Source organism: Ziziphus jujuba, chromosome 7 (assembly GCF_031755915.1).
Source record: "Ziziphus jujuba cultivar Dongzao chromosome 7, ASM3175591v1".
In the NCBI taxonomy this organism is placed as follows: domain Eukaryota; kingdom Viridiplantae; phylum Streptophyta; class Magnoliopsida; order Rosales; family Rhamnaceae; genus Ziziphus; species Ziziphus jujuba.
In genome coordinates, this window is record NC_083385.1 from 7,475,617 (window position 1) to 7,502,795 (window position 27,179).

At 36.0% G+C, this 27,179-nt stretch overlaps 8 protein-coding genes across 11 annotated transcripts; 4 read left to right on the plus strand and 4 right to left on the minus strand.

The window, feature by feature from the left end:
* Positions 1-643: 643 nt before the first annotated feature.
* LOC107424276 (chlorophyll a-b binding protein CP26, chloroplastic) lies at positions 644-2,693 on the minus strand. Its single transcript, XM_016034031.4, has 6 exons — positions 2,379-2,693; positions 2,135-2,219; positions 1,738-1,788; positions 1,504-1,624; positions 1,108-1,242; positions 644-1,015 (listed from the first exon to the last, which is right to left on the minus strand). The coding sequence occupies exons 1-6, from the start codon at positions 2,602-2,604 to the stop codon at positions 755-757; spliced, it is 879 nt and encodes a 292-aa protein (XP_015889517.1). The 5' UTR covers positions 2,605-2,693; the 3' UTR covers positions 644-754.
* Positions 2,694-3,488: 795 nt separating this feature from the next.
* Positions 3,489-5,717, minus strand: LOC107424277 (uncharacterized). Its single transcript, XM_016034032.4, has 3 exons — positions 5,360-5,717; positions 4,080-4,254; positions 3,489-3,699 (listed from the first exon to the last, which is right to left on the minus strand). The coding sequence occupies exons 1-3, from the start codon at positions 5,505-5,507 to the stop codon at positions 3,609-3,611; spliced, it is 414 nt and encodes a 137-aa protein (XP_015889518.1). The 5' UTR covers positions 5,508-5,717; the 3' UTR covers positions 3,489-3,608.
* Positions 5,718-6,687: 970 nt separating this feature from the next.
* On the plus strand, positions 6,688-10,361 carry LOC107424263 (uncharacterized protein ycf45). 2 transcript variants are annotated; one of them, XM_016034014.4, is made up of 9 exons: positions 6,688-7,030; positions 7,230-7,292; positions 7,660-7,737; positions 8,013-8,233; positions 8,544-8,616; positions 8,719-9,003; positions 9,455-9,598; positions 9,816-9,866; positions 10,080-10,361. In XM_016034014.4, the coding sequence occupies exons 1-9, from the start codon at positions 6,806-6,808 to the stop codon at positions 10,149-10,151; spliced, it is 1,212 nt and encodes a 403-aa protein (XP_015889500.2). In that variant the 5' UTR covers positions 6,688-6,805; the 3' UTR covers positions 10,152-10,361. The 2 variants fall into 2 exon arrangements, with proteins under 2 accessions (XP_015889500.2, XP_048334894.2); XM_048478937.2 differs by lacking the exon at positions 7,660-7,737.
* Positions 10,362-11,016: 655 nt separating this feature from the next.
* On the plus strand, positions 11,017-13,542 carry LOC107424256 (berberine bridge enzyme-like D-2). Its single transcript, XM_016034004.4, has one exon. It carries the CDS (start codon positions 11,446-11,448, stop codon positions 13,141-13,143), a length of 1,698 nt encoding a protein of 565 aa, XP_015889490.4. The 5' UTR covers positions 11,017-11,445; the 3' UTR covers positions 13,144-13,542.
* Positions 13,543-14,050: 508 nt separating this feature from the next.
* Positions 14,051-15,891, plus strand: LOC107424266 (probable fructokinase-5). The gene is made up of 5 exons (XM_016034016.4): positions 14,051-14,459; positions 14,587-14,997; positions 15,092-15,226; positions 15,314-15,430; positions 15,528-15,891. Exons 1-5 carry the CDS (start codon positions 14,274-14,276, stop codon positions 15,663-15,665), a joined length of 987 nt encoding a protein of 328 aa, XP_015889502.3. The 5' UTR covers positions 14,051-14,273; the 3' UTR covers positions 15,666-15,891.
* Positions 15,892-16,491: 600 nt separating this feature from the next.
* Positions 16,492-22,279, minus strand: LOC107424255 (CLP protease regulatory subunit CLPX3, mitochondrial). 3 transcript variants are annotated; one of them, XM_048478934.2, is made up of 15 exons: positions 21,180-22,233; positions 20,595-20,656; positions 20,311-20,408; positions 20,099-20,178; positions 19,716-19,766; positions 19,421-19,495; positions 19,249-19,326; positions 18,946-19,002; positions 18,070-18,140; positions 17,852-17,948; positions 17,570-17,674; positions 17,396-17,458; positions 17,199-17,321; positions 16,947-17,105; positions 16,492-16,804 (listed from the first exon to the last, which is right to left on the minus strand). In XM_048478934.2, the coding sequence occupies exons 1-15, from the start codon at positions 22,023-22,025 to the stop codon at positions 16,730-16,732; spliced, it is 2,040 nt and encodes a 679-aa protein (XP_048334891.2). In that variant the 5' UTR covers positions 22,026-22,233; the 3' UTR covers positions 16,492-16,729. The 3 variants fall into 3 exon arrangements, with proteins under 3 accessions (XP_048334891.2, XP_048334892.2, XP_048334893.2); XM_048478935.2 differs by lacking the exon at positions 19,716-19,766 and having other exon boundaries at positions 21,180-22,279; XM_048478936.2 differs by lacking the exon at positions 18,946-19,002 and having other exon boundaries at positions 21,180-22,279.
* A 370-nt stretch (positions 22,280-22,649) lies between these two features.
* On the plus strand, positions 22,650-25,325 carry LOC107424272 (pentatricopeptide repeat-containing protein At1g33350). The gene has a single exon (XM_016034025.4). It carries the CDS (start codon positions 23,496-23,498, stop codon positions 25,140-25,142), a length of 1,647 nt encoding a protein of 548 aa, XP_015889511.3. The 5' UTR covers positions 22,650-23,495; the 3' UTR covers positions 25,143-25,325.
* Positions 25,326-25,375: 50 nt separating this feature from the next.
* On the minus strand, positions 25,376-26,291 carry LOC107424261 (22.0 kDa class IV heat shock protein). The gene has a single exon (XM_016034011.4). The coding sequence runs from the start codon at positions 26,146-26,148 to the stop codon at positions 25,561-25,563; it is 588 nt and encodes a 195-aa protein (XP_015889497.2). The 5' UTR covers positions 26,149-26,291; the 3' UTR covers positions 25,376-25,560.
* Between the last annotated feature and the right edge of the window lie 888 nt (positions 26,292-27,179).

Genomic DNA, 27,179 nt, shown 5'->3' on the forward strand with positions numbered 1-27,179 from the left:
AAACAAGTATAAAAACCTTCTTTATTTGTTTTTTATTATTTCCGACGCGACTATTATTATATGTGTGAGATTTTCTAAATATTTTAAATAGAGGCTCCAATTGAAAAATGTTATTTTTTTTATTTTTTTATTTTTTAGTTAAATTATTCCATCAATGATTATAACAAAATTACCCTTTCACCATCTACCCCTAAAAAAAAAAAAAAAAAAAAAAAAAAAAAGAAAAAAAAAGGAAGAAAATCCCCTTTCACTAAAAGATAAAGGACAAAATATATCAAAAGTAACATGTCAGCCACAACTCTGCAAATGGTGACAAAATAACTGAAAATATGCAGGGAGTTTCAAACTAGGCCACAGATTCAGACCCAAACAAGAAAAAAATCTTGGAACAAAGTTCTCGAGCCTACTCCATGTTAAAAGAAATGAGCCCCAATGCTGTTAACATGTTTCATCTTAGTATTACTAAGCACAAGAACAATAATTATTAAGGTAACTGATCCTTTGGTGAAGGACATGAAAATTTTGCTTAAAAAAGAAGTAATTATAATTTCACAATCTTAGTAGGTAATAAACAACACTACTAGGTCCCTATAAAAATGAGAAAAGTACATAAATTAACTCGGCAATTTGGCGTTGGAAAGGATTAAGGTTAAACAAGCGCCTCCTTAATATATAAGATTGTCTTAATTAATGAGATTTACAATGCACGCATGCATCTTAAAGAAGAAGAAGAAAATTAAGAAACAACAAAATATCACAGGGTTGGAGCTCTTTCTGCATTTCCAGCAATGACAGTGAGCAAGTTGTTTCCAAAAGGATCACTGAGATGTTTTGCGAGGTTCTCAACGGGACCTTCCCCTGTCACGTAAGCTTGGAAGTAGAAACCAAGCATGGCGAACATTGCAAGTCTGCCATTCTTGATTTCCTTCACTTTTAGAATTGCGGCCTGGTCCGGATCCTTTGCAAGTCCCAGTGGGTCAAATGGACCACCTGGGTGAAGCTTGTCCTCAAAATCCTACAAGGAATTAACAAAGAAAGTAAATCATGAAACCAACCAGTGAACTAGATAACAATGGTAGGTAGTTTCTAATGAAAAACGTTGCATACCAAACCGTTAGTGATTCTGTAATATTCTGCTCCACCAACGAGAATAACTTCAGCAATGACAGCAACAACAAGATTGATGGGGATGTTCTTCCCGAAGTAGTTCAATGTGTTTCCGTCAAGGAGTAGAGCTCCAGTCTGAAATACTCATTCGTAAAAAATATATCATGATAAGTTTTAATAGTTTTTCAAAGATTGACTAGGGAAAAGCAGAGTAGTTCTTAATTCCATCAAGATAAACCCAATAAAAAATTTTGTTTTTAAATTACGATTAAGAGCGAGTTAAAATCGGTTTATTCCATAAGACCATAACAAGTTCTGGCAATATATTATTGAATCTACCATTGAAGCAGCTAGAAAATTAATAGAAAAAAAAAAAAAAGGTAGAAAAATGCAAACCTTGAACCAAACAGCCTCGGGGCCGCAGTTAGCACCGAATTTGTTGAAGGCCTCTGGGATAATGAACCCGGCGGCACCAAGCATAGCCCAACGGGCATGGATTAACTCGAATGCTTGATATCTGGCAAACAAAGTCACACCAAGACCCAAAAAATCATCAATATAATTAATAAATCAGTTCTTAACATTTTAGAACAAATTAAACAGAGAGTATTAATTGTTTATGAAACATACTTTGCGAAGTCTTCGGGCTTCTTGCTCAATCCAAAAGGATCATAACCGTAACTGTAATCACATTAAACAAAAGCACCCAACCACGTTTAGTATTAAGGCTTTAGAATATAATATTTGCTACAGCTTAAAGTAGAGAAAAGAAAAAGGAATATATATATATAAAATAAAAAATAAAAAATCGACTTTGCTAGCATGCTGTGCACACAAAATCAATGTTTTTTCAAAAAAATCAATATTTAAAAAAAAAAAAATTTCGGTTTTGATATGCATCCACATCATAAAATCCTATATATATAAAATCCTATATATATATATATATATATATGAAAATTTTATGGTAAATATGAGAACCGCAGTGTGTGTATATATATATACACATATGTATAAATAATCTTACTCTCCAGGAACTTCTCCAGTCAAGTACTCTGGGATTTCTGATCGGTCCAGGAGACCGTCAGGCAAGAAAATTCTTCTGTCAGGACCTGGTATTTAATCACGGAATGCCATGTAAAGTTGTCAGGAAATAACTAAAGCATTTTATGAAGCTAACTTAATTGTGGTTCTGAATCTGAATTCAAATATATATATACACACACATATATAATATGCAATGGAAAATGGGGGCAGACTTTGTAACTTACCATACCACTTGGCAAGCTCATCGTCAACTGGAGAAGCAGCGGCGGGCTTGGCCTTGGCAGGGGGTGCGGCCTTCTTCTTGGAGAAGAGTGCGACAGTCTTAAAAGTGACTGGGCTTGATGCTGTTGGAGCTGCTGACCTGGCCACCCCACTGAAGTTGAGAGGGTTTCCGAGCATTTCCGACACGCCAAGCGAGGCAGCCGCCGTTGATGCTGCCAGAGATGCCATTTTTCGATTTTGCCGGAAAAAAAACTGAGTATCGAGACAGTGGGGCGGTGGTAATGGTAGTTGTGGAGATTAGCAAATGGTGGAGAGAAATCAGAGATGCTATAAGCTTGAGCTGGTGGATGTCGACGTGCCACCTAGGATTTTCTTTCTTGTGTTTTAATTGGTCCGTACGGAACGTGGGCAATCCAATGCTGGTATTTGATAGGCCAGGGTCGATGACGTGGCAGATGACGGTGCCGACGTGGAATGCTAATGAACTTGTGGATTGCTTGGGTTTTGGATAACGTGTCCTATCCAATGTTTTCATTTCATGGATCATATTCTATCAGCCATTCATCTTCCGCGTGGATGGTGAAATCCATCCAACTCCATTACACTGCACTCCAACTCATTTTGCACGGGTAACCACGACCAGGGCCCAAAACGACGCAGTTTTAAGGCACTTATATACAGAAATAAGAACTAATAAGAAATAGTTTTACATGTTGCCAACTCGTCTTATTTGTCGGACGTCTTTTGAGTTTAAACTGTCTCCTATTATCATACTGTTGTTTTAGAATTTTTAATTAGTATTATCAGGTATTGTAGCTCTAACATTACAATAATGATTGGTTAACAAAACCTTTCGTTCTTATTATTATTTCTTTTTCCTAAGAATAATTTTATCATTCTTTAATATTCTACTAAATTTTTCTTCTAATCTTGTGAATATAGATGAGCCTTGATACAATCTCCTCACAAATTGTCAACTTTCCTTCACGTCCCTTTGCCTAGCACTATGAGATAAAAGCTGGCAACGTGCTCTTCGAGGAATTACCAAGTCCCATCTAACCTCATCCAAACTAGTATAGGGCATCGGCCTCTACTGCATAGGAAAAAGGACCTAAATGGTAAGCTACATGTATTTTCATATCTGAAATGGAACAAGTCTCTCATGCACGCACATATATAGACCAAGCTAAAACAACAATTTTAACAATTTTCAGTAAATTAAGTAAACATATTCATCTTCGCCACTTGTCAACTTCTTTCGAAGTAGCTCTCAGAAGCTTCTTGGTGTTATCAATAAGCTCATCCACAAGTGCACCAATCTCTCTGCAAAATTAGAAAAAACAGTATATGAAAAATACATCATTATCATTTGAAAATATAGCAATAAACTTACGCGATTGGGCCACTCAAGCCCACATTTTCTAGTCTCTAAAGTGGTGACCAAAATTTAAATATCAATTAGCTATTCTGTTTTTCTGTCAATTAGCCTCTTTACTTCGATTGATTTAACGTGGTCCTATGATTTGATACATTTCCTTTTGTTGTGGGCGTCCAAAGTCATCTATGAAGACCATGGAATGCAGTTTATGGACCCAGTACAAATACGGGTCCAACAACTTCAAAGGCAAAAGGAGAACGTCAAAGAATGAGTTGATGGGATTCTTAGATTGAATCATCCATGCATGGTAAAAAAATATACTTACTGAGTAGGAAAATCCCCAGAGACATTATAAATATTTCCAACATTAGAATATCTGCGATTCTCATCCTGAGCAATGCCCTTTCCCACACCATAGCCAAATCCTAAGCCAACCCCACATCCAACACCAAATCCAAGGCCAACTTGAAAGCCAGGAATTCCAGGACCAAAACCTGCACCTGGAGTGAAAAACCATTCTTGTATCATAATATATTATATGTATCTATATATATATATGTATTTATTCTACCACAATATATGTTTGAAGATCATACGAGCAACATAACTTGCATATCAGTAGCAAATATTTCAGAACTAAAAACCCAAAGCAAATGAAAGACAAAGAGACACAAATCTAAGGCATTTATTGTTGCAGGCTTCTACTGATGCGAGGGACTGCTTCATGAACCTTTTATCATTGGAACTGACAACAATTAATAATAGAGAACAAGTCATTTTGATCTACGTTATTAGGATATGCTCAATTATGGTATCTGGTATTGAAACCAAAGGAAGAATTAAAGTTAAGAATGTATATTGACAGATTTACAAGAAGATATCTGCATTGCCATAAACTTTCATACCAACAATTCAACAAATGGAGCTTCTGATTAGATTGACACTGTGAGAATGAAACATTTAAATAAACACTAAAATAGTTAAGAATGAATAAGACTGCACAAAGCAAGTATCCTAAACAGCAAGAAATCAAAAGAGCTTTTGGGTTGTCAGACAGGCTCATAAATGCGAAAAGAATTAAGGGAATTTTCCATGGCACAAAATTTCTTACAAGCAAATCCCAATTTTCATCATCCATTATGAGCTTCAGTATATCCACCAATTCAAAATCTATATTACATTTCATATTGACATATAATTGATCTTTCGTCTATACCTTTCCATTTAAACTACAAAAACCAATCCTCCCTCTTCCTATTAAGCTACCCAAAATCTTTGTGATTCTTCAGTTTCCCAGGTCACAGAGCTTCCTGCCCTACTTTCCCTTGTTTTAAGAGCAAACCCCATAAAAGTACATAACACCAAAAAAAAGGTTTACACAACAATCCTAATGCATTAAGGTCCGCTAAGTATTGTCACTCTACGAAATTGCTCATTTTTATAATCTATCATAAAACATTTACTAATTGGGAAATCTAGAAGAGGCCACTTTAGGTCATCGACCACCAGCCCACCATAAATGCGAAACCTAAGAGTACCTACTAATAAATAACAAAAGAAAATTAATGGTGGAGAAAAGTGTTTTTTTTTTTTTTTTTTAATTACCGCCGAGGAGACCAACGCCGAAGCCGACACCGCAGCCAGCACCGATACCGAAGGCGGGACCCACCTTCCCAAGATGCTTAGATTTCACCACCGGAAGCTTCCATATCAACCCCTTCTCATCTTCTTCCCTCTCCTCTCTCCCCTTCATATCTCTTCTTCTTCTTCTTCTTCTTGTTTTTTTTTTTTTTTTCTCTCTCTCTCTCTCTCTGGATTTTCCCTCGTGTTTCTGAAGCAGACTGGGTTTTTAAGTTATGTTTCTTCAGCTTGCAATAGAAGAAAAAAACAAAGACGAAAGATTGACCCAATTAAAACCCCGATTATTTATTTCCCCCATTTTTCTCCTTTTTTTTTTTTTTTGGGTCTTTGGATTTATTTGTCAGCCGGCATTGGCGTGTCATATAGATTGTCAAATAGACGATAAAACCCACATGGCTCAGCGAATGGTAAGAGGCAGAGCCACGGTCCACGGCTACAATCGCGACCTTGTTTTTAGTTTTTATGCATTTATACCTTGTACATCTCTGCACCAATTTGCAATGGATGGTAAGTAATATTATATTACATTTTTCACCTATCGTTGTTAGACATTTTCAGAGCCTTTTTATTAATTATAGATTTTTTATTTTTAAAAATTAAGTTTCAATTAATTTTATATTTTGATTTTTTAAAATATAAAATAACATTGGAAAATCAAAAATATTTTTTATATATATAATATTATTATTTAATATTTATCAAATTTTAAAATTATTATATTATATTGATATATTTTAATTATTATTTTTGTTAAAAAATAAAAAATAAAAAAAAAGTAAATAAACGTAATAATAAATATTTATTAAAAAATAAAAAATAATAAAAAATATTGTTGGAGAATATTTTAAAAATACATTCATATTTAAAAATACTTTCTATTATATAAAAGATATTATTTATTTTTGAAAAGTACTTGGATGCTCTCATTTTATTTTTATTTTTCTACACTAATAAAATATATTAATATTAACTTTAAAAGCATGCTATATATAATGTAGATCCATCCAAGGCATGTATATTAAAATGCCCAAATTTCTTTGGTTTTTACAATTAGGTTTACGTTTTTATTTATGGTTAAATGGGCTATAAATATTCGAAATGATCTTCTACAAATTATTAATCTCTCAATTTATAATATTAATAATATGAACGATAAAAATAAAATCCGCATTGATAAATCTGCATAAATATTTTTATTTTTTTAATATTAAAAATCTAATTTGAAAAAAAAAAAAAGGTGGGTCAGCATAAGAATTAATAACTTTGGCTATGGTTCTAGGGAACATTTCACTTCTTTTTTTTATAGAAGCTGTGGCCAATAGTATAAACCTCTCCGAGAAATAAAAGAACCGTAGAGGCTGAGGAGGAGATAGAATTATAGAAACAGAGCAAGAGGCAGAGCATGAATGAATGATGATGGGTGCAACTGGTAGTTTATCAGCCAAGGACTTGTTTTCTGGGGTTTTGATCTCAAACCCATCTTTGAGATTCAATAAATGGTCTCACAAAGCGAACCAGTGCCTCCGGTTGAGGCCTTCTACGTTGCGTGCAGGTCTCTCATCAATCTGCAAGACTTCACCAGACACTAACCATGTAGGGTTCAAGAAGCAAGACGACCTCCATTCCTTCTTGCAGGTATCCTATGCCTATATCCATCTCTTTGTAGTACGCTTCTCAATTTTGTTCTCTTCTACTTGATAGTGTAATGTATTCGTTTCCTGCGTTCGTTTTCTTTTCCAAAAATCCTTTTTTTTTTTTCCCATTGTTAATCTTTTTATTTTTGGCTAATTCTCCACCTTATTTCTTCCGTTGTCTACCAATAAATTTCTGGCAGATTCTTCCATGTGATTTACGTGACAATCTCTTGAATGAACCCAAAAGAAGTCAACTTTTAGAGGTAACCACTCTCAAATATGCTTTAAGTTTTGGCTTTCGACTCTATTTTTTTTATTATTTATTTCTACTTTTCTGCAAATAATATACATATATTACAATGCAGTGCCTATGATATTCATATTAACCACCACCCACTGTGAACCTGGCTCTCTAATATTCACTGGCTTTATGGACATTCTTGCGTATAGGGTGTTTGACAATTAGTCATCGGCCAGAGAATCTGACTTAAAGTCTTTTACTTGTGACCAAAATAAAGAAAAGACAGTCTGCTTGAAGAGGAACACTAACCTGTTGGTGTATCATCGTACGCATACACTATATCTCATGATGTTTTTTTTTTTTTTTTTTTAAATAAACATTTTCAATAGGTTATATTGGATTTGGGTCGATTGCCTGAAGCACGTTATCTCGGTGAACTTGGTGGGCAGTTTTTGGGAAGAACTACGGTAAAAAACATACTATTGAGTCACTGAGATTAAAATTTCTTTGTACCAGTACAGCAATGCTACATAATCTTTTTCCTTCTTTCTTCTTTATCATGCAAATTACTTCAATTTAATGTCCGTTTGTAAACCTTTCCAAAATAGCAGCTACTTCTCTATTTTTCACTTTTCGTAAAGTAATGATATGTATAACGAAGGAAATAGTTTGCTTTAATTGTTAGGAAAAATTATTTGACAATGGGATTTGCTGGCATATTTGAAAGATGTGTATTTTGTAGGTCTCAGAAAAAGAGTTGGAGTATGCTCAAAATGCTGTTGGGGATTTTGGGGAGGACAATAGAGCTGGTATAGAGGGTACCCTGCACAGAATATCTGCTATCAGAAATAGGGAAGGGAGTATAGTTGGATTGACTTGCCGTGTTGGCAGGGCAATCAATGGTTACATTGACATGGTTTATGATCTGCTTCAGTATGGAAAGAGCATATTGTTTGTTGGAAGGTACTTTTTTCTTCATAGCACTTGATGGGTTTGAATTGTTATTAGTTAAATAGAAGTTCAAAGAATTGAGTTTGTGCATCTGTCATTGTTCTAAGCTCAAAAAATGATGCCATGAATCTTTTAAAATCAATCTGTCAATTGTGTAATGCCTCCTTGGAGGTGTCACTATTTGATTAAAGATCATAGAAGAATGGTTTAACAAAGTCAACATAGATGCTAACTGCAGAATATAAAACTGCTTTATTGACATATTCAAATAAGCCATTTTGTGTATTAAATTGTAGTGATCGTTTCTTCTTAATTGTTGAAGGCCTGGTGTTGGCAAGACTACTGTTATTCGAGAGATTGCCTGTGTTCTGTCAGATGAATTCCACAAAAGAGTGGTGAGATGAGTGTTTGACAATTTAATAATACATCTCCCTCTTCCACATTTTTAAGTATTTAACCTATATTACACTATAAAAGTTTACTCATCACTGGAATAGGTCATTATCGACACAAGCAATGAAATAGGAGGGGACGGAAATATTCCACATGCAGCAATAGGAGGTGCACGGAGAATGCAGGTACCTGAATTATCATTGCAACACAGAGTCATGATAGAGGCGGTAGAGAATCACACACCTGAGGTGATCATTGTTGATGAGATTGGCACAGAAGCTGAAGCTAATGCTTGTCGATCAATTGCTGAGAGAGGAGTCATGCTTATTGGTACAGCTCATGGACAGCGGCTTGAGAATATAATAAAGAATCCTACTCTTTCTGACTTGGTCTGTTCTGATCTCTAGATGAAGTTGTTGGATTCTTAATACTCAATGCCATTGCATTCTCGCTGCTCTGCTTACATGTTACAAAGAAGCCATTGAAATGTCGAAGTTTTTATTTGGCAGGGCATGTGCACAACTTTTGGTCCTTGCATATTGTGCTTCGGATGCTAATGTAGATGTATTATAGAATTTGTAGGAATTTTTTTCTGCTCCCATATAATAATCTTAATGATAACTACTTTTTCTCAGTTATATGAAAAAGGTCAGGTAATTTAACTGTCATGTTACTTAATTGGGGGATTTATTTTCAGTATAGCTCTAGGAAGGAAGCATTATTTAAAAAATTTTGCAATGCTGTTATGAATTTTTATTTGCGATGAAGCTTAATTCTAAATTTGTATTAATAGACTTAAAAGTTTCACCACACATGAATATCTATTTCTTCTGTTTTCAGGTTGGCGGAGTGGAAACTGCTACATTAGGAGATGCAGAAGCCAAAGATAGGAACTGTCGGAAAAGCATTCTCGAAAGGCGAGCTCCTCCAACATTTGATTTTGTGGTTGAAATGAGAGAGAGGAACTATTGGGTTACACATCAGGTATAACATCAGCTACTTTCCTATTTTTTTGGTTGTGAATATAATTTCTTTAACCATAGGCTTCAACTCACACACTACTTGAACTTCTGGAGTAATATCTTGTTGAATTTCGGAAGAAAACTCTTGTGGATAAAAATTGTGATAGTATTTGCTGATTACGTTGTTTTTTCATTTTTTTTCACCATTTCTAAAATAATTTTGTCCTCTTATCATGCAGACACATAAGAGCGTAGATATGTTGCTCAGAGGTAAAGCCCCACAAGTCGAGGTAATTCTCTTAGTTACAATATAACATAGAATCTGGTGGGTTTGATTAAATGCCTCTGATTTGCATGGCAAAGTATATATACCCTTTTCATCTAGGCCTTCAATTATATCGTGAATTTTCCTTTACTGAGCAAAGAATTTCCGAATGTGTGATCACTGTATCGCCAAGGCGGCTACATACCAACTGAAAAGAAGTCAAACTGTGGTTTTGCAGGTCAGGAGAAGAGATGCCAAGTCTAAGGTTATAATAGAAAGATCAATATCATATGATAAGTGTGATGCTTAAATCGTTTCTGCCAATTTGGCGTTTCATTATTAAAAGGTTTATGGATAATCTCTTCTTCAGTTTCTCTGTCGATAGTTGTTCATCATTGTGGCTAAAACGCTCTGCAATTATAGTTATTTATGTATTTATTTATTTATTTTCCTTTGGGACGTTGCGCCATGTACACTAGATACTTGCCATCAAAAAAATTAAAAAGATACTTTAGCCGTAGATTGATATTTCAGCCTAGATGGAAAAACAAGGTTTGTTTACAACTTTTTTGTCTTTTTATTTTCGCTTCAAATACGAGTAACAGTTAGATGATATAGTAATGGGTTTGAATTGTCAGAGTGACCATATAATGGATTAACCCAATTATGTATGTCTATTAAAGGCTACGCTTGTAAATTGGGCATTTATTATTGTAGGAAAAAGAAAAAAAAAAGTTGGGCATTTTATTTAATTCAGTAAATTGACTTTTAGAAAGAATAATGAAAAAAAAAATAAAAAATAGCATAATAACAAAATTATATTTTGGAGTTTGTAACATTTTATATTGTTTTGATTTGAGCTTTGTAGTTTGTATTTTGGAATTTTGAATGAAATTTAGAGATTAAGGACTCAAAGTTAATATTAATTATATATATTTTTGTTTTATTATTGAATATTACAATCGCAGTAACCTGGTACACAAAATCATAATAAAAGTATTTAACTATAAATTCCATATTATTAAGATATAAACCTTTTGATTTTTTATTGGGATAGTCAAGATGGCAATGCAATTTAAGATCTGGTGTGAAAATCCTCCTTTCCTAATTTATTAAAGATATATATATATATATATATATATAATATTTTACATTGGCCGGCAATCATATGCAGACGTTTTACATGTCCTAACCTGCGTGTAGATATTCTATAATTTTTCTGATTGAAACTCTTTTTGCTTGATTTATATCTTGCCAGTCAGCTAACCTCTTTGGTTAAGGAAATTTGGCAAAAATCGTGAATTTGGTAATATGGTATAAATCTGATATGCTAATTATCTGGCGAATGGTATTATCTTGACTGGATGAGTGTACCCACTCAGAATCCACACTGGTATATTGAATACTTTCTCGCTGTTGTCATCTTTCCTTGCAAGGATAATATATGAGAGCTTCACTTTGCCAAACTTCCAATAATTTTCAAACATTTGCCGGCCAAATTGAAAAACCACCCCTCTACCTACGGCTTAATCTAATCTGATATCTCCCATCTGTTTGTCCTTTATGTATCACCTTATTCTCTTCATTTTGTTCTCCATTAATAAATGTCCACTTCTTCTCGATTCTTCTATAGCTTGCTCCAAGGTAGCTTCTCGACAATGGGGAATTCTATTCAGAAAAACCCACTTTCGCTATTTCTAATTATCTTCATATGCTTTTTCCTTCTTTTTTCTTTTGGTGATACTACAGATCAAATCACTTCCTGTTTGACTCTTCATAACATCAATAACTTCACCACGTTCCCAAACACACTAAATGGCTCGGCAACCTACTATAAATTCCTCAACTTCTCCATCCAAAACCTCCGTTTTGCTGAACCCACAGTTCCAAAACCAGTAGCTATTCTACTTCCAGAGACTGTGGATCAGCTAATCAACGCTGTATCATGCTCTAGAAAAAATTTCTTGAAAATTGTAGTAAGATGTGGTGGACACAGCTATGAAGGGACTTCCTCTGTATCCAATGATGGTTCTCCATTCGTGATCATCGACATGATGAACCTGAATCGAGTTTCGGTGGATTTAGAAACCGAAACGGCGTGGGTTGAAGGAGGTGCAACGCTGGGTGAAACTTACTATGCAATTTCCAAAGCAAGCAGAGGTCACGGTTTCTCAGCCGGGTCTTGCCCGACTGTAGGAGTTGGTGGGCATATTGGTGGTGGTGGGTTTGGATTGCTGTCAAGGAAATATGGCCTGGCGGCCGATAACGTGGTGGATGCTCAAATTGTTGATGCACAAGGGCGGTTCCTTGACAGACAAGGCATGGGAGAGGATGTGTTTTGGGCAATTAGAGGAGGTGGAGGAGGTGTTTGGGGTATTGTGTATGCTTGGAAAATCAAATTGCTCAAAGTCCCAGAGATCGTAACCGGTTTTATAGTATCTAGACCAGGTACAAAAGACCATGTTGCTGAGCTTGTAACAAAGTGGCAGTACGTCGCACCTCACTTGGGTGGTGATTTCTATCTTTCTTGTTTTGTTGGTGCTGGGCTTCCTGAGAGAAAAACAACAATTGGAATTTCAGCTACTTTTAAAGGGTTTTATCTGGGTTCTAAGAGCACTGCTATCTCCATCCTGAACCGGGTTTTTCCTGAGCTTGGTCCCAGAGAAGAAGATTGCAAGGAAATGAGTTGGATCGAATCGATTCTGTTCTTCTCTGGCCTAACTGGTGGCTCTGTAGTCTCGGACTTGACAAATCGGTATCTGCAAGAGAAACACTTTTTCAAAGCCAAATCAGATTACGTACGGAACCCAATTTCCTATTCGAGTATAAGGGTTGCATTGGACATATTTGAGGAGGAGCCCAAAGGGTATGTGATTTTGGACCCTTATGGTGGGGTTATGAATAAGATAAGCAGTGAATCTATAGCTTTTCCTCACAGGAAAGGCAATCTTTTTGCGATCCAGTACCTAGTGGAGTGGCGAGAAAAAGATAATGAGAAAAGAGAGGCGTATATAGATTGGATTACAAAATTGTATAACTCAATGACAGCTTTTGTTTCAGCCGGTCCAAGGGCTGCTTATATAAACTACATGGATTTTGATCTTGGAGTTATGGAGTTGCTTAATGGTAGCCTTCCAATCATTGATGCTGTGGAGATTGCTAGAGTTTGGGGTGAGAAGTACTTCTTGAATAACTACGATAAGTTGGTCAGAGCTAAAACACTGATAGATCCTGACAACGTTTTCAGTAATCAACAAGGAATTCCACCGAAATCATTGGTCATTCTAGATGCAGAGAGATAGTTGTGTGGGATTTGCGAAAAGTTAATTCGTGCAATTAGTAACGAACAAAATATCTGTTTGCTCTACTTGTTAAAGTTGTGTCCAAAGGGGGAAAAAAAAAAATTACTCGTTAACTTTTGTAAAGTCCATGTGGAATACTGGTATCAACTCCAACCATGGACTGTCACTATGGAGGGTCTCTAATTTTGGGAGTAATTATTTTATTTATTTTTTTTTTTTTATAAGTTTTTGGTATCAAATGTGAAGGATTCAGACACCTTGTCTGAGGAAATATTTTGTAGCTTTGCACGGAGTAATTGTTTAATATGTAATATTCAAAGACAATTTAATGCAAAGCAGCAGAAAAAAATAAAAAAATAAATAAAAATTCTGAATGGGCTTTCAAAATGGGCCTAGTGGCTTGCTTAACAATCCAATCTAATGAACTGATCATTAGGCCCATCCTGAATATTATGATGTGAATCAGTTAACAAGTGAAGATATTCTCCCTAGTCAACGGATCGGGTTTCATGTTAGTTTAGAAGGTAATAAATGGTTATAAAAATCCCGTATTTCTTGTTTCGTAGAATCATATTTATATAATTCAGCGAAAAACAGAATCATTTTTATATATTTAAGAATAGAAATTACTATATAAAAATGATTCCATTTTTTGGAAATTACTATATAGAATCATTTGTTTATAGTAATTTTCAACAAAAATCCCAGAACCAAATATTACCATCTACCAATATTATATAAATATGTATATATATATTTCCAACTTAGTAATCGTAATTGTCTTCTGATGATCCAACGGTTGGTAATAACCACCAATTAGATTTATTTAGCTCGCGAGTTAATCCAAGCCAGTGAATTAATTAGTAGACAATAACTTCATAGATAGATAATATATAATTATCTTCTAATTGTTTGGAGGATAAGCAAACGTTTAATTTTTCAGTTAGATTATATCCGAATTTAGGGTGTGCATCCCTGATCTTTTTGCCTATTTCAAAGCAAAAAGATACAAACTGTATTGGAAATAGAATTCTGCTCTAAGCATATAGGTGAGCTTTTCAGAGAAGAAACAGAAAACATCACGAAAGCACAAAAAGTTTTGAGGAAAAGAAAGAAAAGATCCAAAGAAAATGACAAACTCAGGATCAAGTCCACTTATTGTTTCCTTTGGAGAGATGCTCATAGACTTCGTGCCAGACACTTCTGGAGTTTCATTGGCCGAGTCTTCGGGCTTTCTCAAAGCCCCTGGCGGTGCACCTGCAAACGTAGCCTGTGCCATCACCAAGCTTGGTGGTCAATCTGCTTTTATCGGCAAGGTTCACCTTTTGTTTTTCCTTTAAAGATTTGTTATTTACACTAAATCCTAGTGATATGCACTTGTAGGATATCTTGATACCATAATTATTTTGTTATATATATGTTCATGTATGGGTGTGGATGTAGTTTGGAGATGACGAGTTCGGACACATGCTGGTGAACATACTGAAAAAGAATAATGTGAATGCTGATGGGGTTTGCTTTGATGAGCATGCAAGAACTGCGTTGGCATTCGTGACATTGAAGAAGAACGGTGAGAGAGAATTCATGTTTTATAGGAATCCCAGTGCAGACATGTTGCTCAAGGATACAGAGCTCAACATGGGTCTGATCAAGAAGGCTAAGATATTCCACTATGGCTCTATCAGTCTCATAACAGAGCCATGTAGATCGGCTCATATGGCAGCCATGAAAGCTGCTAAGGAAGCTGGTGTTTTGCTCTCTTATGATCCCAATGTCAGATTGCCTCTCTGGCCTTCCGCTGAGGCTGCTAGAGATGGGATCAAGAGCATCTGGAACCATGCTGATTTCATCAAGGTTGGGTATTAATATTATATAATACATAGTCTGATTAAAAGAACTGATTATGTAACTGAGAAAACCTCCCTGTGATTAATGGTGGGTGGTGCAGGTGAGTGATGATGAAGTCCAATTCCTGACAGAAAAAGATGCACAAAAAGATGAGGTGGTTATGTCCCTGTGGCATGACAAACTCAAACTGCTTGTTGTCACCGATGGGGAGAAAGGTTGCAGATATTATACCAAGGTACATGAATTATCAGGATTAATATATTATTTAATTTATCAGCTAGAAAGAGGAACTCAAATATTTTATCAAATCAATGCTATTCAGAACTTCAAAGGAAGAGTGTCTGGGTTCTCTGTCAAGACTGTGGACACAACTGGTGCGGGGGATGCTTTTGTGGGCTCCTTGCTTTATTCCATGGCCAAGGATTTTTCTATTTTTACTGTAAATTTCTTATTCCTAACGTTTCTGTTATTGTTTATGTTCTCCATTGGCCTTTATGTTTCTAATTCATTTCATTTTTTTTCTGTGTGCGTAATAGGATGAAGCAAAATTAAAGGAGGCTTTGTATTTCGCTAATGCATGTGGAGCAATCTGTACAACTCAGAAGGGAGCAATTCCAGCTCTTCCAACCCAGTCTGATGCTCAAGGACTCATTTCCAAGTCCAAAACCAAATAAGATATCTAATTTTTTTTTTTCCCCTTTTGAGTATATGATTTATCCTTTATTCTGTCGCCAGAATTGTTTTCTTGTTTCTTCCAACCATTGGGTTTTCGAAGCATTGGTCATTATGTGGATAAATAATTAATTAATAGTCTAGTCTTTGATTCTAAATCCACATGTGTAAACTCTTGTTTACCATTTCAGTTTGATTTATTCAATGGTAATAAGAAATTTTATCTCAGTTTCTCCTTAATCTATTTACTCTTTTTCCAAGTAAATAGCTGTAGTTAAATGCATCATCTTTCAATAAATAAACAGAAGACATTTTATTTTATTTCATCCCCGGATTATAGAAATAATATGAAGAGATAAAAATAATTAATAATAATAAATAAATAGTAAATGACCAACATACATCCAATAATTCAGCTCGCTAAAAGAATATTACCAGGAATTAGGCGAAAAGCTAATCATTCCTTCATCAATTTTATCGCGTGAATGATAAAAATATCCAATACATCAAAGAGACGATTAAAGCAAGTACTAAAACGGCTGTCCTTTCGTGGTGCAAGTTAAAATACATAATGAATTCTATAATCATTTTTTTGTTCACCAATTTACGAAGACTACTTAAAAGTTTTAATAAATATTATATTTTTCACTTTTAACTAACAATTGTTTTATTCGGAATACAGAATCTGTGTTGCTTCACACATTTATACTATATGCATATACACATATATATATAGACACACACACACACACACACACACATGAAACTGGACACAAATTTGGGAAAGAGTAATGCTAAAGGTATCAAATAAAGGATATGAACTAAGTGTAAACTAAAAGCCCTTCATTCTGCTGATTAAATAATAAGTTTTGTACATTGTTCTGCTTTTAGATAAAAAGCCAATTCTACATTTTCTATTTTCTTTGATTTCTCTTTTCTTCCTTTGCAGTGACTTTCAACAATAAGCTATGCAAGTTTACAAGGCGATCACTGAATTATGAATGTGATTTTTACAAATAGCAATGACGTACAAATGTTAAACAATAACTAAAAGATGGTATTAGTGTTACATGCTCATGGCTCTGGATGAAAGTTCTGATTCACCCTCCTGTAAATCTCCCTCTGTTCCCTCTACATTTTCCTGCAACCATTCACGACCATAGATGTACTACATGTTATCGTCTCCAATAGGCAACACCCAAAATATTTATATATATAGATAAATAGACATGCATGCACAGACACAAGCATGAACAACCACTCGCTTATATTTGAAATCTTACCGCTGAATCCTTTAACTTGGTCTCAGCTAGATAACGATCGAATGCCCCATCTCCACGAAGAATCTTCCCCCCACAACCAGGAGCATTTAATGAACCTACTGATTCCTCATCAACTACAACGGCATCTACTCTATCATTTCCTGTCTTAATATCTGGAATCTGAGACATAAAGGCATTAAGTGATTATTAGTATTTGCACCCCATGCTAGAATTTGATGATTCAATAACAAGTGCGGGCGTGCACACACATACCTCATACATGGCTTCAGTTAGAATGCTTTCTATTAACGATCTCAAACCCCTGGCACCAGTATTTTTTGCCATTGCTTTCTTTGCAATCAGTCTAAGTGCCTTCTCTCTATAGTGTAGCTTAACCTGAAATGAATATAGCACCTCAGTATACTTCAACTGAACACTTGATGCTAAGAGAGAAAGAGAGAGATGCTTACATTGTTCATGCTAAATAATTTCTGGTACTGCTTACCAAGAGCATTTTTGGGTTTGGTGAGGACCTATGGAACAAATGTAAAACCAAAGAAAATTCAATAACTGACTCCATAGGGTAGCGTTTCTCCACAAAGCTAGGAAAGACGCACAAATATACAATACCAGATGAAGTATACCTCAACAAGTTGGTCTTCCGTCAAAGCTGATAAACTAACTAAAATTGGAAAGCGTCCAACAAACTCTGGTATGAGGCCATATGCAATAAGATCAGCACTTTCAACCTAAGAATCAAAAAGAGTAGGTTTCAATCTCATTTTCAGGAAAGACTTTGACTTAATTTCTTTCTTTGTTTTCCCCTTGAAAAACAGTAGATCAGCTTCATGGAACCACCCAAAAAAAAAAAAAAAAAAAAAAAAAAAAGGGTCCCCACAGTGATTTTGGAGGCTCTACATTCTTACAGATTCGAGTAAAGACGATGTCACTGTAGCACTGGTTACACCAGCTCTCATGTTTGCTCTGATAGGAGCACCGAAACCAATGGAAGAATCTTGCCGTCTGGTTAGTATCACATCACCGTGTTACAGATTTAGGGGGAAAAAACTAAAAACAAAAGAAATGAAGTTTTCAAACAGGAATAAAAGATATTTGAAAGAGAAATTATTTTAAGATCCATTACCTTTCTGAAATGGTTTTCTCAAGATCAATAAATGCTCCACCACATATGAATAGAATATCTTTTGTATCTATCTGCAGATAATATCAGATTAAGCAACAGAATGCTTACCATTTGTAATATTTGCATGCACCTAAGATTAGCTAACAACGATAAGAAAATTTCATTTCTTATTCTATGCAAGTAATTTTTGACTGGTGAAAGAAATATGTCATTTTGGCATATTAGTGGAACCAGTCACTCGAGAAACATTCATGATGTGTAGGAACCTAAGAGAAAACTGTATGCATGCATCCATTCCTGGAACGAAATATATTACGCAAGGTTAGAAATAGGTTATTTCGACAAATTGTAAGCATCAGCCACTCAAGAAATAAGCATTACAAGAAGGAATTAGACAAAAAATGTAATAACAATTGAATGCTCATCCTCCACGTAGAGTTTACTGCTGCATCAATAAAAATTTGGCAAGCAGATGGTCTGTGAACCTATCAACTACTAAATTAGACAAACCTTTCACTCTCTAAGATTGCTTCATCTAAAATTTTGATCAGGATTCGAACTTCAGAAGTTACAGTTAACAATTACAGGTTTTGACTAATATTACAAAAAGGTTCATAGCAAGTATATTTTCATCTGAAATACAATGGAAGTTTAAGTAGTTTCCAGATGAAAAAATGTCATATATATCCAAGATAACTGACAGCAGGTGAGGTATTCTCCTGTAATCATTTCCGCAAAAGATATGGAAAACTATCACTACAAAAAAATGTCCAGAGAGCCAAGTCAACATCATACATACATATTTGGGATGAGACTTCTATTATAGGTTTTTAGAGCAAGATAATACATTAATTATTTAAAAGAACAAGGGTGTACCTGTATGTTATCACCTCGAGGATGCTTCCTTGCCCCCTTCTCAGGAACATTCACTATCTAGACAAACCGAAATATTCTAGATTTAAGCTACCAGCACAGATGATTATAACAATATTCCAGTTCATTATATAACACTTCAACAAACTAATAAGTGACACTCATTTCTTTGAAAACACTAAAAGAGGACCATGGACAAGAAAATCACAAGAAGCATTCAACATGCATTCCTCCAGGTAAATTTGATCTGAGAAAGTACAATGAATAGTAGGACTGAATGGATGGGTACTAGCACTACTGACTCACAGTTCCTTCCAGCATTTTTAGCAATGCCTGCTGAACACCCTCACCAGAAACATCTCTGCTTATATTTAGGCTCTCAGCCTGAAAAATCAAACCAACATAAAAAATAATTTAGCTTAGTATTACCTACAATTTTATTAAATATTAAAAACAATTAAAAAAAATATCATAGAACCTTCTTGGTTATCTTGTCAACTTCATCAATGTAAACTATCCCTTGCTGTGCGGCTTGTACATTAAATTCAGCTGCCTATTGACAATAATGATCAAGTGAGATTTTCATACTTCAAGCACAACAAAACTACTTAAAAGATCATGATATCTTCAAAACTTCTGGAAGACTACGATATCCACATATACATTCATCCAGTAAACAAATACACATACACAGATACATGCAAGATAGCCATACCACTACACATAATAAAGGAAAGTCCGAATTTCAGTTAAAAATGTAAAATTTGATTTACCGCAAGTAGTTTATACAAAATTGATTCAACATCTTCTCCAACATAACCAGCCTGCAAAATAGCAATATTTGCCTCTGCTCAGTTGACCAGCAATCAAGAAAAAAGTATATTCCAGCCAAGAACAATGCAGCCATGGTGAATAATGTAAGTAGTAAATAATATCAGTTAAAACAACGAGTATACTCTTCCAATTAAACAATAATAGAAATCGCTAGAATACAACCACCATTTTAAAAATTGAAACCATTAATTAAGGATGACAGAAGAAATAAAAAAATAAATAAACCCGCAAATGGATGCCAAAGGTACGGCTCAAAGGCACATACTAGCATATTTTAATAAATAATTTTGATAAAAGAAATTATAATCCAGAAAGAAAGTACCTGTGTTAAAGTTGTTGCATCAGCCATGACAAATGGAACATTCACAAATCGAGCAAGTGTTTTTGCAAGCAACGTCTTCCCTGTTTTACATTACAATAAATCAAAATGGCAGTTCAACATCCATTGGTTTGTTTCTTTTTCTTCAAGTATATGTGGATTATTTTAACTGCATGCCGCAGAAGAAATATGCGATCATAATGCAGAGATCATACCCGAGCCAGTTGGGCCCATCAGGAGCACATTGCTCTTTTCTAGCTCTACGTTATCATCATCATCTGTGGTCTCAGGAATTTCTGTTTCTGCTTCTGACCTAGTATCAAACCCATCGGTTTAGTTCAATTTATTAAAGCTACTAAAAATTAAAAGGAGAGGAAACACATTCTTCAGTTGTTCACAAGCGTAAACAACAGAACACTATCAACACAAATTCAACTTCAATTAATCTAAGAACTAAGATGCTACAAAACGAGAAGATGGAAAAGCTAATGAAACTAACCCTTTTTGCAGCGTGGCATGGTATATTCTTTTATAGTGGTTATATACAGCAACTGAAAGCACCTGCAACATAAATATAAACCATAAGCAGAATCAGCATTTACGGAAACGAAATGCTAAAAACAGTTAAAACAGAACAGCAAATTCAGCTGCATAGTGTTTCTCACAAACAGCTGAGTATAAATCCCATAATTGCACCTGAAAATTTGAATTTTTTTTTTCCAAGTATTTTATAGTTTCAACAGACTGATCACCTCAAAGCTAAACTCAAATACACACAGATCTCAACTCTAAGATAAAATGCTTAAGAGCCATTCAGCAAAATTTATACATTATTCTCTATCTCCTCTGAAAGATGTTAAAAGTGACTAAAAAGCTAAATTTCGAGAAAGAAAATACCACAAATATCGACATTTGACAAGATTGCCATACATCTTAAAATCCTACATCAAAATAAAATCAACTAGGATATGCCATACAATGTATTGACTGGATTAGAAAATGCACTGCAAATTAGTCTCCATTGACACAGTTGAAAAAAAAAAAAAATTTCATTTTTGCAATTGCATAGATAAAAAAAGGGGACCTTTTTCGCCCTTTCTTGGCCGATAACGAACTTATCTAGACCCTTGCAAATCTCCTTTGGCGTAGGTAAATCCTTCCCCAAATTAGAGCCTCCCCAGCAATTCTTGTCTCCATTACCACCACCTCCACCACCGGACCCATTCCCACCAGGCCCGGAAGCCCGAATCACATTAACCCCAGGAGCGAAAGGCGGACCTGGAGGAGTATGTACAGCCAACCCATTACCCGCAGGTGGAGGAGGAGGCCAATTCTCAGGAGGGTCAGCACCATACGACCTCAAAGTATCCCACACGGACACCCTCAGCTTATTATCCACCTCCACATCGCCGCCATTCGAAGCGTTTCTGGCAAGACCACCCTTCTTGTCGGAGCTCTGGGATTTATTGCCGGTATTGTTACTGGTGAGCCTTCCAATCTCAACGAACGTCCCCTGGAGAGGAGCAATCCTGTGAGGTCGGAAGTAGTATGCAGTTTTGCAATTGGGGCAAAGATTGACGGCCTGATAATCGGTTGTAGGAGCTTTAACCTTTGACTTATCATCATCGGGAAGGGATAGATTGGGCAATCGACGGTTGGAGAAGAGGAGGTCCATACGGTTGAAAGAACAGCGTGGACAATTGGCTTCGGCTCTGATCTTCCGGGTTCGGACATCGTCGGAGCCACCATGGTCCCACTTGTAACGCTCCTGAACTCCGACGAGGGACTCTCGCCGGCGATGCGTGGCGATGTGGAGGTGGTTGAGGTGGGTGGATATAGGGGATATCTGGTTGAAGCGATGGTTGGAAGAAGATGATACAAACAGAGGAATTCGCTTCAGCTTCTGCTTCCATCTTAGGATTCCAGACATAATAGAATTTTTCGAGTCGAAAATACACAGAAAGTTTTCTCCTTTTTATCTGATGAGAGAATCTGAAAGACAGAGACAGAAACTAAAACAGAGAGATAGAGAGCAAGAGAAACAAGGTTGGGATCTGCAGATGGATATCGAAATGCTACAACCCAATATTAAAATATACTATAAAATTGATGATAATGTTGTATATATATATATATATATATATATAGAGAGAGAGAGAGAGAGAGAGAGAGAATAGATATATTATGGTATATGGTGGAGAGGGAGAGCAGTGAGTAAGCAAGCAAGCGAGCATACGTTTTGAAGAAGCAAATGCGGGAAGCAAATGGAAGGGAATGAATATATGTGATTATTCTTACTGTAAGTAGCGAGTCATTTATGGATTTTATGGATTTATTTTTTTTTTATTTTTTTATTTTTAATTGAAAAAATATATAAAGTTGGGAAGGAGAGTGTTTGTAGGACTATACTTCCCCTTTTTTTTTTTTTTTTTTTGGTCTTTCTCTGTTAAATGACAAACACACACAAACTTTGTGAAGGAGAGAAAGTTTCTAAATTTGACAGCTTTGACTGCATCTATTTGATTGATAAACAACACACGCTTGTTATCTTTCTCAACCACTATGTATAAGTTTAACCACGTACATGTACTTGTTGACCACCTGATAATCTAAATGCTATCATTCAATCCGTTTTTGTCCCCATTATCCGATTAACATACCCGCCACGACTGCCTCGGTGCCTTGCACACCATATCCACCTCTTTTTGAAGTTTAATTTCCTTTCTCTCTCATATTTAAATGTTACCGAATGATAACATACTTCCACCTAGTGGTATAAAAAAGAAAAATGTTGAGAAGGTTATACAAAGGGGGGGGGGAAAAAAAAAAATTATAACACTGAAACTGAGAATATATGGAAACTTATAAAACAGAAATTAATAAAGAATGGGCAATGACATCTCCCATGCAATCATACAACCCAATCCTCAAAAAAGCACTTCCAAAGTACCGACCCAAAGGGATATTTTTTTTCCAATAATCACGTTTAATGTCCTTCATTTATATGAATCATAAATTGATTCCCACACGCCACAAATGCTTCAAATTTCGACTGTGGTTTAATCTCCCTTCCCTCTTTGCTTGAAGTTTGGCACAGAATAGGAAAACCTACGCGACAAGTGGTTTAATCCGTGTGGAGCATAATAGTAATTGAGTTATCACCTTTTTTATTTTTATTTTAATATTTTTTTTCTCTCAAATTTAGATATTAAAGTTCCAGTCTTGGAGATGTCAGACAAAAGAAGAAAGTTTCATCCTTGGAATTCCTAAAAAAGTTCCTGCACCGGTTCGTTATTTCCGTTGCAGAGAGACGACTGGAAGACTAGTACGAGACTATGAGTTAGGTAAAAGACTATGCTCTCCGTCCCAGAACAGACACAGAGTCTGAACCAACAAGAACATGCTCTCTGTCCCAGAAGTTCGGTCCAAGACTATGCACTCCGTCTCAGAACAAACACAGAGTCTGAACCAACAAGAACACGTCTTGGCAAAACTTGCAAAATGCAATCATCTCAACCATCTGAAGCAACTCCAAGCCTTTCTTGTCACCCTCGGCCACTCCCAAACTCAGTTCTATGCCTTCAAGCTTGTCCGATTCAGTGTTCTCACTCTCGCCAACCTCTCGTACGCTCGCTTCATATTCGACCGTCTCTGTTCCCCCAATATCTACCTCTTTGCCGCAATGATTTCTGCTTACGCTTCCCACTCCGACCCCCGATCCGCCTTTACATTGTACCGCAATATGCTTCGTCGGGGACACCCTGGACCCAACCAGTTTATCTATCCCCATGTCTTGAAATCTTGTTATGAGGTATTAGAGTCCCGTGGCACGAACTTGGTGCATACCCAGATAGTGAAAACGGGGTTTGGGGGACACCCAGTTGTGCAAACCGCTCTTGTTGATTTATACTCCAAGTCTCGTCACGATATTCACATAGCGAGAAAAATGTTTGATGAAATGTCTGAGAAAAATGTCATTTCTTGGACGGCTATGATTTCTGGATATACTAGACATGGGGATATTGAGAGTGCCATGTCTCTATTCGAGAATATGCCAGAAAGAGATGTTCCGTCTTGGAATTCTGTAATTGCAGGTTGCACACAGAATGGTTTGTTCTCAGAGGCAATTTCACTATTTAAAAGAATGATCTTTCTCGCGCAGGAAGGGCAGAGTCGGGATATTAGGCCGAATCATATTTCGGTTGTGTGCGCTCTCTCAGCTTGTGGACATAGTGGCATGCTCCAGCTTGGGAAATGGATCCATGGTTATGTTTACAGAAATGGACTTGGTCCAGATTCATTTATTTTAAATGCACTGGTAGATATGTATGGGAAATGTGGCAACTTGAAAGAGGCTAAAAGGCTTTTTGACATGACTTCACAAAAAGGCTTAACTTCTTGGAATTCCATGATCAACTGTTATGCTCTCCATGGCCAAAGCAAGAACGCAATTGATGTATTTGAGGAGATGATACACTGCAATAATGAGATAAGACCAGATGAGGTTGCTTTTGTCGGCTTATTGAATGCATGTACTCATGGAGGCTTGGTTGAAAAGGGAATTGCATTTTTTGATACGATGGCCAAGGATTATGGTATTCAGCCTCAGATTGAACACTACGGTTGCTTGGTTGACCTTCTTGGTCGAGCAGGTCAATTTGATGAAGCTATGAATGTTGTGGGGGGAATGAGAATTGAAGCCGACGAGGTTATATGGGGTTCTTTGCTCAATGGATGTAAAATTTATGGACGTACAGATCTGGCAGAATTTGCAGTAAAAAAATTAATAGAAATTGATCCAATCAATGGTGGTTCTGATAGTTTGTTGGCCAATATATATGGGGAGATGGGGAAGTGGGACGAAGTTCGGAAAGCAAGGAAGATGTTGAAGGATCGGAATGCTTATAAAACTCCAGGTTGTAGTTGGATTGAGGTCAATGAACAAGCTTATCAGTTCTATTCTGCTGATAAAACACATCCCAGAACAGAAGAGATATTAAAAATCTTGGAAAGCCTTGTTGGTTTTGTCAGTTCCACTTCAGGCTAGAAATCCTAATTCTCCAACTCCACTTGCACACTTGCAGCTATTTATCCACCTTGAAGTGAAATGTCCATTTCATTTTTGTGATTTGATGGTCTAAGACTATTGGTATTTCAAGTCTTAATTGATTTTTGGGGAGAATGAAGTTTTTTATAAAGAAAAAAAAAAAAAAAGGCTTTTTTCTTTTTCTTTTTTTTTTTTGTTGTTTGTTTGGGGTCCGATTCGATACACCACAGCTCTTATCCTTTTAATAGAGATTGAGATATATTAGGTTTATATATAAGAAGACTCATAATAAGCCATTACAAGATTTTACAGTCGAAAAGATTAAAGCAAAACTCCTTATTTTCTCACACACAGTTCACACAGGGATCATCAGTTGGTCGTCCAGGTACAACAACAGGCAGAAAAAGAAGGAAAAATCTCAAAGCTCCTGCTTGGTCTCACTGCTGGTGATCTTGGCAGCTTCATTCTGATCTCCAGCAATGCTGACCACCCTCGGACCCTTGATTTTGTCGGGGGACAACTTGGCCAGTGTCAAAGTGAGCACACCATCCTGCAACTTGGCCTGGACAGAATCCAAATCCACATTCTCAGGCAACCTAAACTGCCTCCAGAACTTGCCGTAGGACCTCTCAAGTCGGTGCCAGTGATCTCCTTTCTTCTCTTCTTCCCTCTTCCTCTCTCCACTCACTCTCAGAACCCGGTTCTCTTCCACCTCAATCGTCAGCTCTTCCCTCTTCAACCCCGGCACATCCAGCATTATAACATGACCTTCTGGTGTTTCTTTCCAATCCACCCTTGCCGGAGATGGCAACATGCTCTCATCCTTCTCCAAGCCGAATGGAACCTGTTCTAGTACACGGAACGGGTCCGGAAAGCGGTCCGACCAGAGGTCAGCCAACAAACTTCCTTGGCGGTCTGTGAATGGAAGCAATGATCCATTGGAAAGCCCAACAAAACATAGAAAGAGGAAGCTGAAGACAAAGACTATAGAATGTAGCTGCTTCATTGGTCTTGGTTTCCTTATAGTTTGAAGGGAATACTGGTTTGGTTCAGAGAACGATTTGCTAACTGTAAAAGAGGCTAATGTGTAAACTGTGGTAGTGCGATGAACCAGTTACTGTCTTGGTTTGGAGAGGCATTGGGGGATGGAATATATATATGGGAGTTTATCGAGAAACAGAGAGGGGACTCTGGAAAATCATGAGTGGAACAACTTTTCTTTGGAGCTGTGTAGAGAAATGGAGAAGTTTCTAGCTTTGTAATTTTGTGACGTGGAAGATTTTTAGAATAGCCGCATACTACATATTCCAATGTGTTCCAGAGGTTTCATGGAGTTGCCAACCATGCTCACATCGCAGGCGAGAGTATCACCTTGCCATTCCCCAATAAGATTTTCCCATTTGGGTCATCCTCAATGCGTAAAAGAAAACGCGGTAACAAAAAAATACGGCCAAACAGGAATTTTGTTTTATTATATGATTTGTTAATTTCAAATGTAAGATAATAATACACGAGTTTGCAGAATTGAAAATTGTTTAATGAAATTATAATCTCAAAAATATATATAATATATAAATATATATATATATATATATAGCCATCCATATGCTTCAATTAACATAAATTTTCACTTGGATCCAATTACTTCTCACTCTGTTTGCACATTTAATGAAGACTTACCTGAAAAGATTGTACAATTTAAAAATCAATATAAGTAAATCACGTAATTACAATGTATTTCATAATTGGTTATTTGTTTTATATATATGTGTGTGTGTGTAAATTAGTCCACGGTATGATCAATTAGATCAAACCAAATTAAGTTCCGTTTTTTATTTCAATTCTTCTTCTACTTTTAAAAAATAAAACAAATAACAAATAACAAATAAAAAATTTGGATATAATCTTCTTGTCACGTTGTATTTTGATCTTCTTATTATTCTTAGAGAGAACCTAAAATCTTCCTGTACTTATGAAATAAACTATATATAAGGGTAACAAAAAGGGCAAAAAAAAAAAAAAAAAAGGGGGAAAAAT

Excerpts from the sequence above, each read along its gene's own strand:
- LOC107424263 (XM_016034014.4), top strand. The coding sequence starts at position 6,806 with ATGATGATGGGTGCAACTGGTAGTTTATCAGCCAAGGACTTGTTTTCT. Across the intron at positions 9,599-9,815 it reads ACTATTGGGTTACACATCAG|ACACATAAGAGCGTAGATAT; the intron begins GTATAACATCAG and ends CTTATCATGCAG. Across the intron at positions 9,867-10,079 it reads GTAAAGCCCCACAAGTCGAG|GTCAGGAGAAGAGATGCCAA; the intron begins GTAATTCTCTTA and ends GTGGTTTTGCAG.
- LOC107424256 (XM_016034004.4), top strand. The coding sequence starts at position 11,446 with ATGTCCACTTCTTCTCGATTCTTCTATAGCTTGCTCCAAGGTAGCTTC.
- LOC107424261 (XM_016034011.4), bottom strand. The coding sequence starts at position 26,148 with ATGAAGCAGCTACATTCTATAGTCTTTGTCTTCAGCTTCCTCTTTCTA.
- LOC107424255 (XM_048478934.2), bottom strand. The coding sequence starts at position 22,025 with ATGTCTGGAATCCTAAGATGGAAGCAGAAGCTGAAGCGAATTCCTCTG. Across the intron at positions 19,003-19,248 it reads TAAAAATGCTGGAAGGAACT|ATAGTGAATGTTCCTGAGAA; the intron begins GTGAGTCAGTAG and ends CGGTTTGTCTAG. Across the intron at positions 18,141-18,945 it reads CTCGAGGTGATAACATACAG|ATAGATACAAAAGATATTCT; the intron begins GTACACCCTTGT and ends TATTATCTGCAG.
- LOC107424266 (XM_016034016.4), top strand. The coding sequence starts at position 14,274 with ATGACAAACTCAGGATCAAGTCCACTTATTGTTTCCTTTGGAGAGATG. Across the intron at positions 14,998-15,091 it reads ACCATGCTGATTTCATCAAG|GTGAGTGATGATGAAGTCCA; the intron begins GTTGGGTATTAA and ends TGGGTGGTGCAG. Across the intron at positions 15,227-15,313 it reads GTTGCAGATATTATACCAAG|AACTTCAAAGGAAGAGTGTC; the intron begins GTACATGAATTA and ends AATGCTATTCAG.
- LOC107424276 (XM_016034031.4), bottom strand. The coding sequence starts at position 2,604 with ATGGCATCTCTGGCAGCATCAACGGCGGCTGCCTCGCTTGGCGTGTCG. Across the intron at positions 1,625-1,737 it reads AAGCCCGAAGACTTCGCAAA|ATATCAAGCATTCGAGTTAA; the intron begins GTATGTTTCATA and ends TTTGTTTGCCAG. Across the intron at positions 1,016-1,107 it reads ACAGAATCACTAACGGTTTG|GATTTTGAGGACAAGCTTCA; the intron begins GTATGCAACGTT and ends AATTCCTTGTAG.
- LOC107424272 (XM_016034025.4), top strand. The coding sequence starts at position 23,496 with ATGCTCTCTGTCCCAGAAGTTCGGTCCAAGACTATGCACTCCGTCTCA.
- LOC107424277 (XM_016034032.4), bottom strand. The coding sequence starts at position 5,507 with ATGAAGGGGAGAGAGGAGAGGGAAGAAGATGAGAAGGGGTTGATATGG. Across the intron at positions 4,255-5,359 it reads CGGCGTTGGTCTCCTCGGCG|GTGCAGGTTTTGGTCCTGGA; the intron begins GTAATTAAAAAA and ends TTTTCACTCCAG. Across the intron at positions 3,700-4,079 it reads TCTGGGGATTTTCCTACTCA|AGAGATTGGTGCACTTGTGG; the intron begins GTAAGTATATTT and ends CTAATTTTGCAG.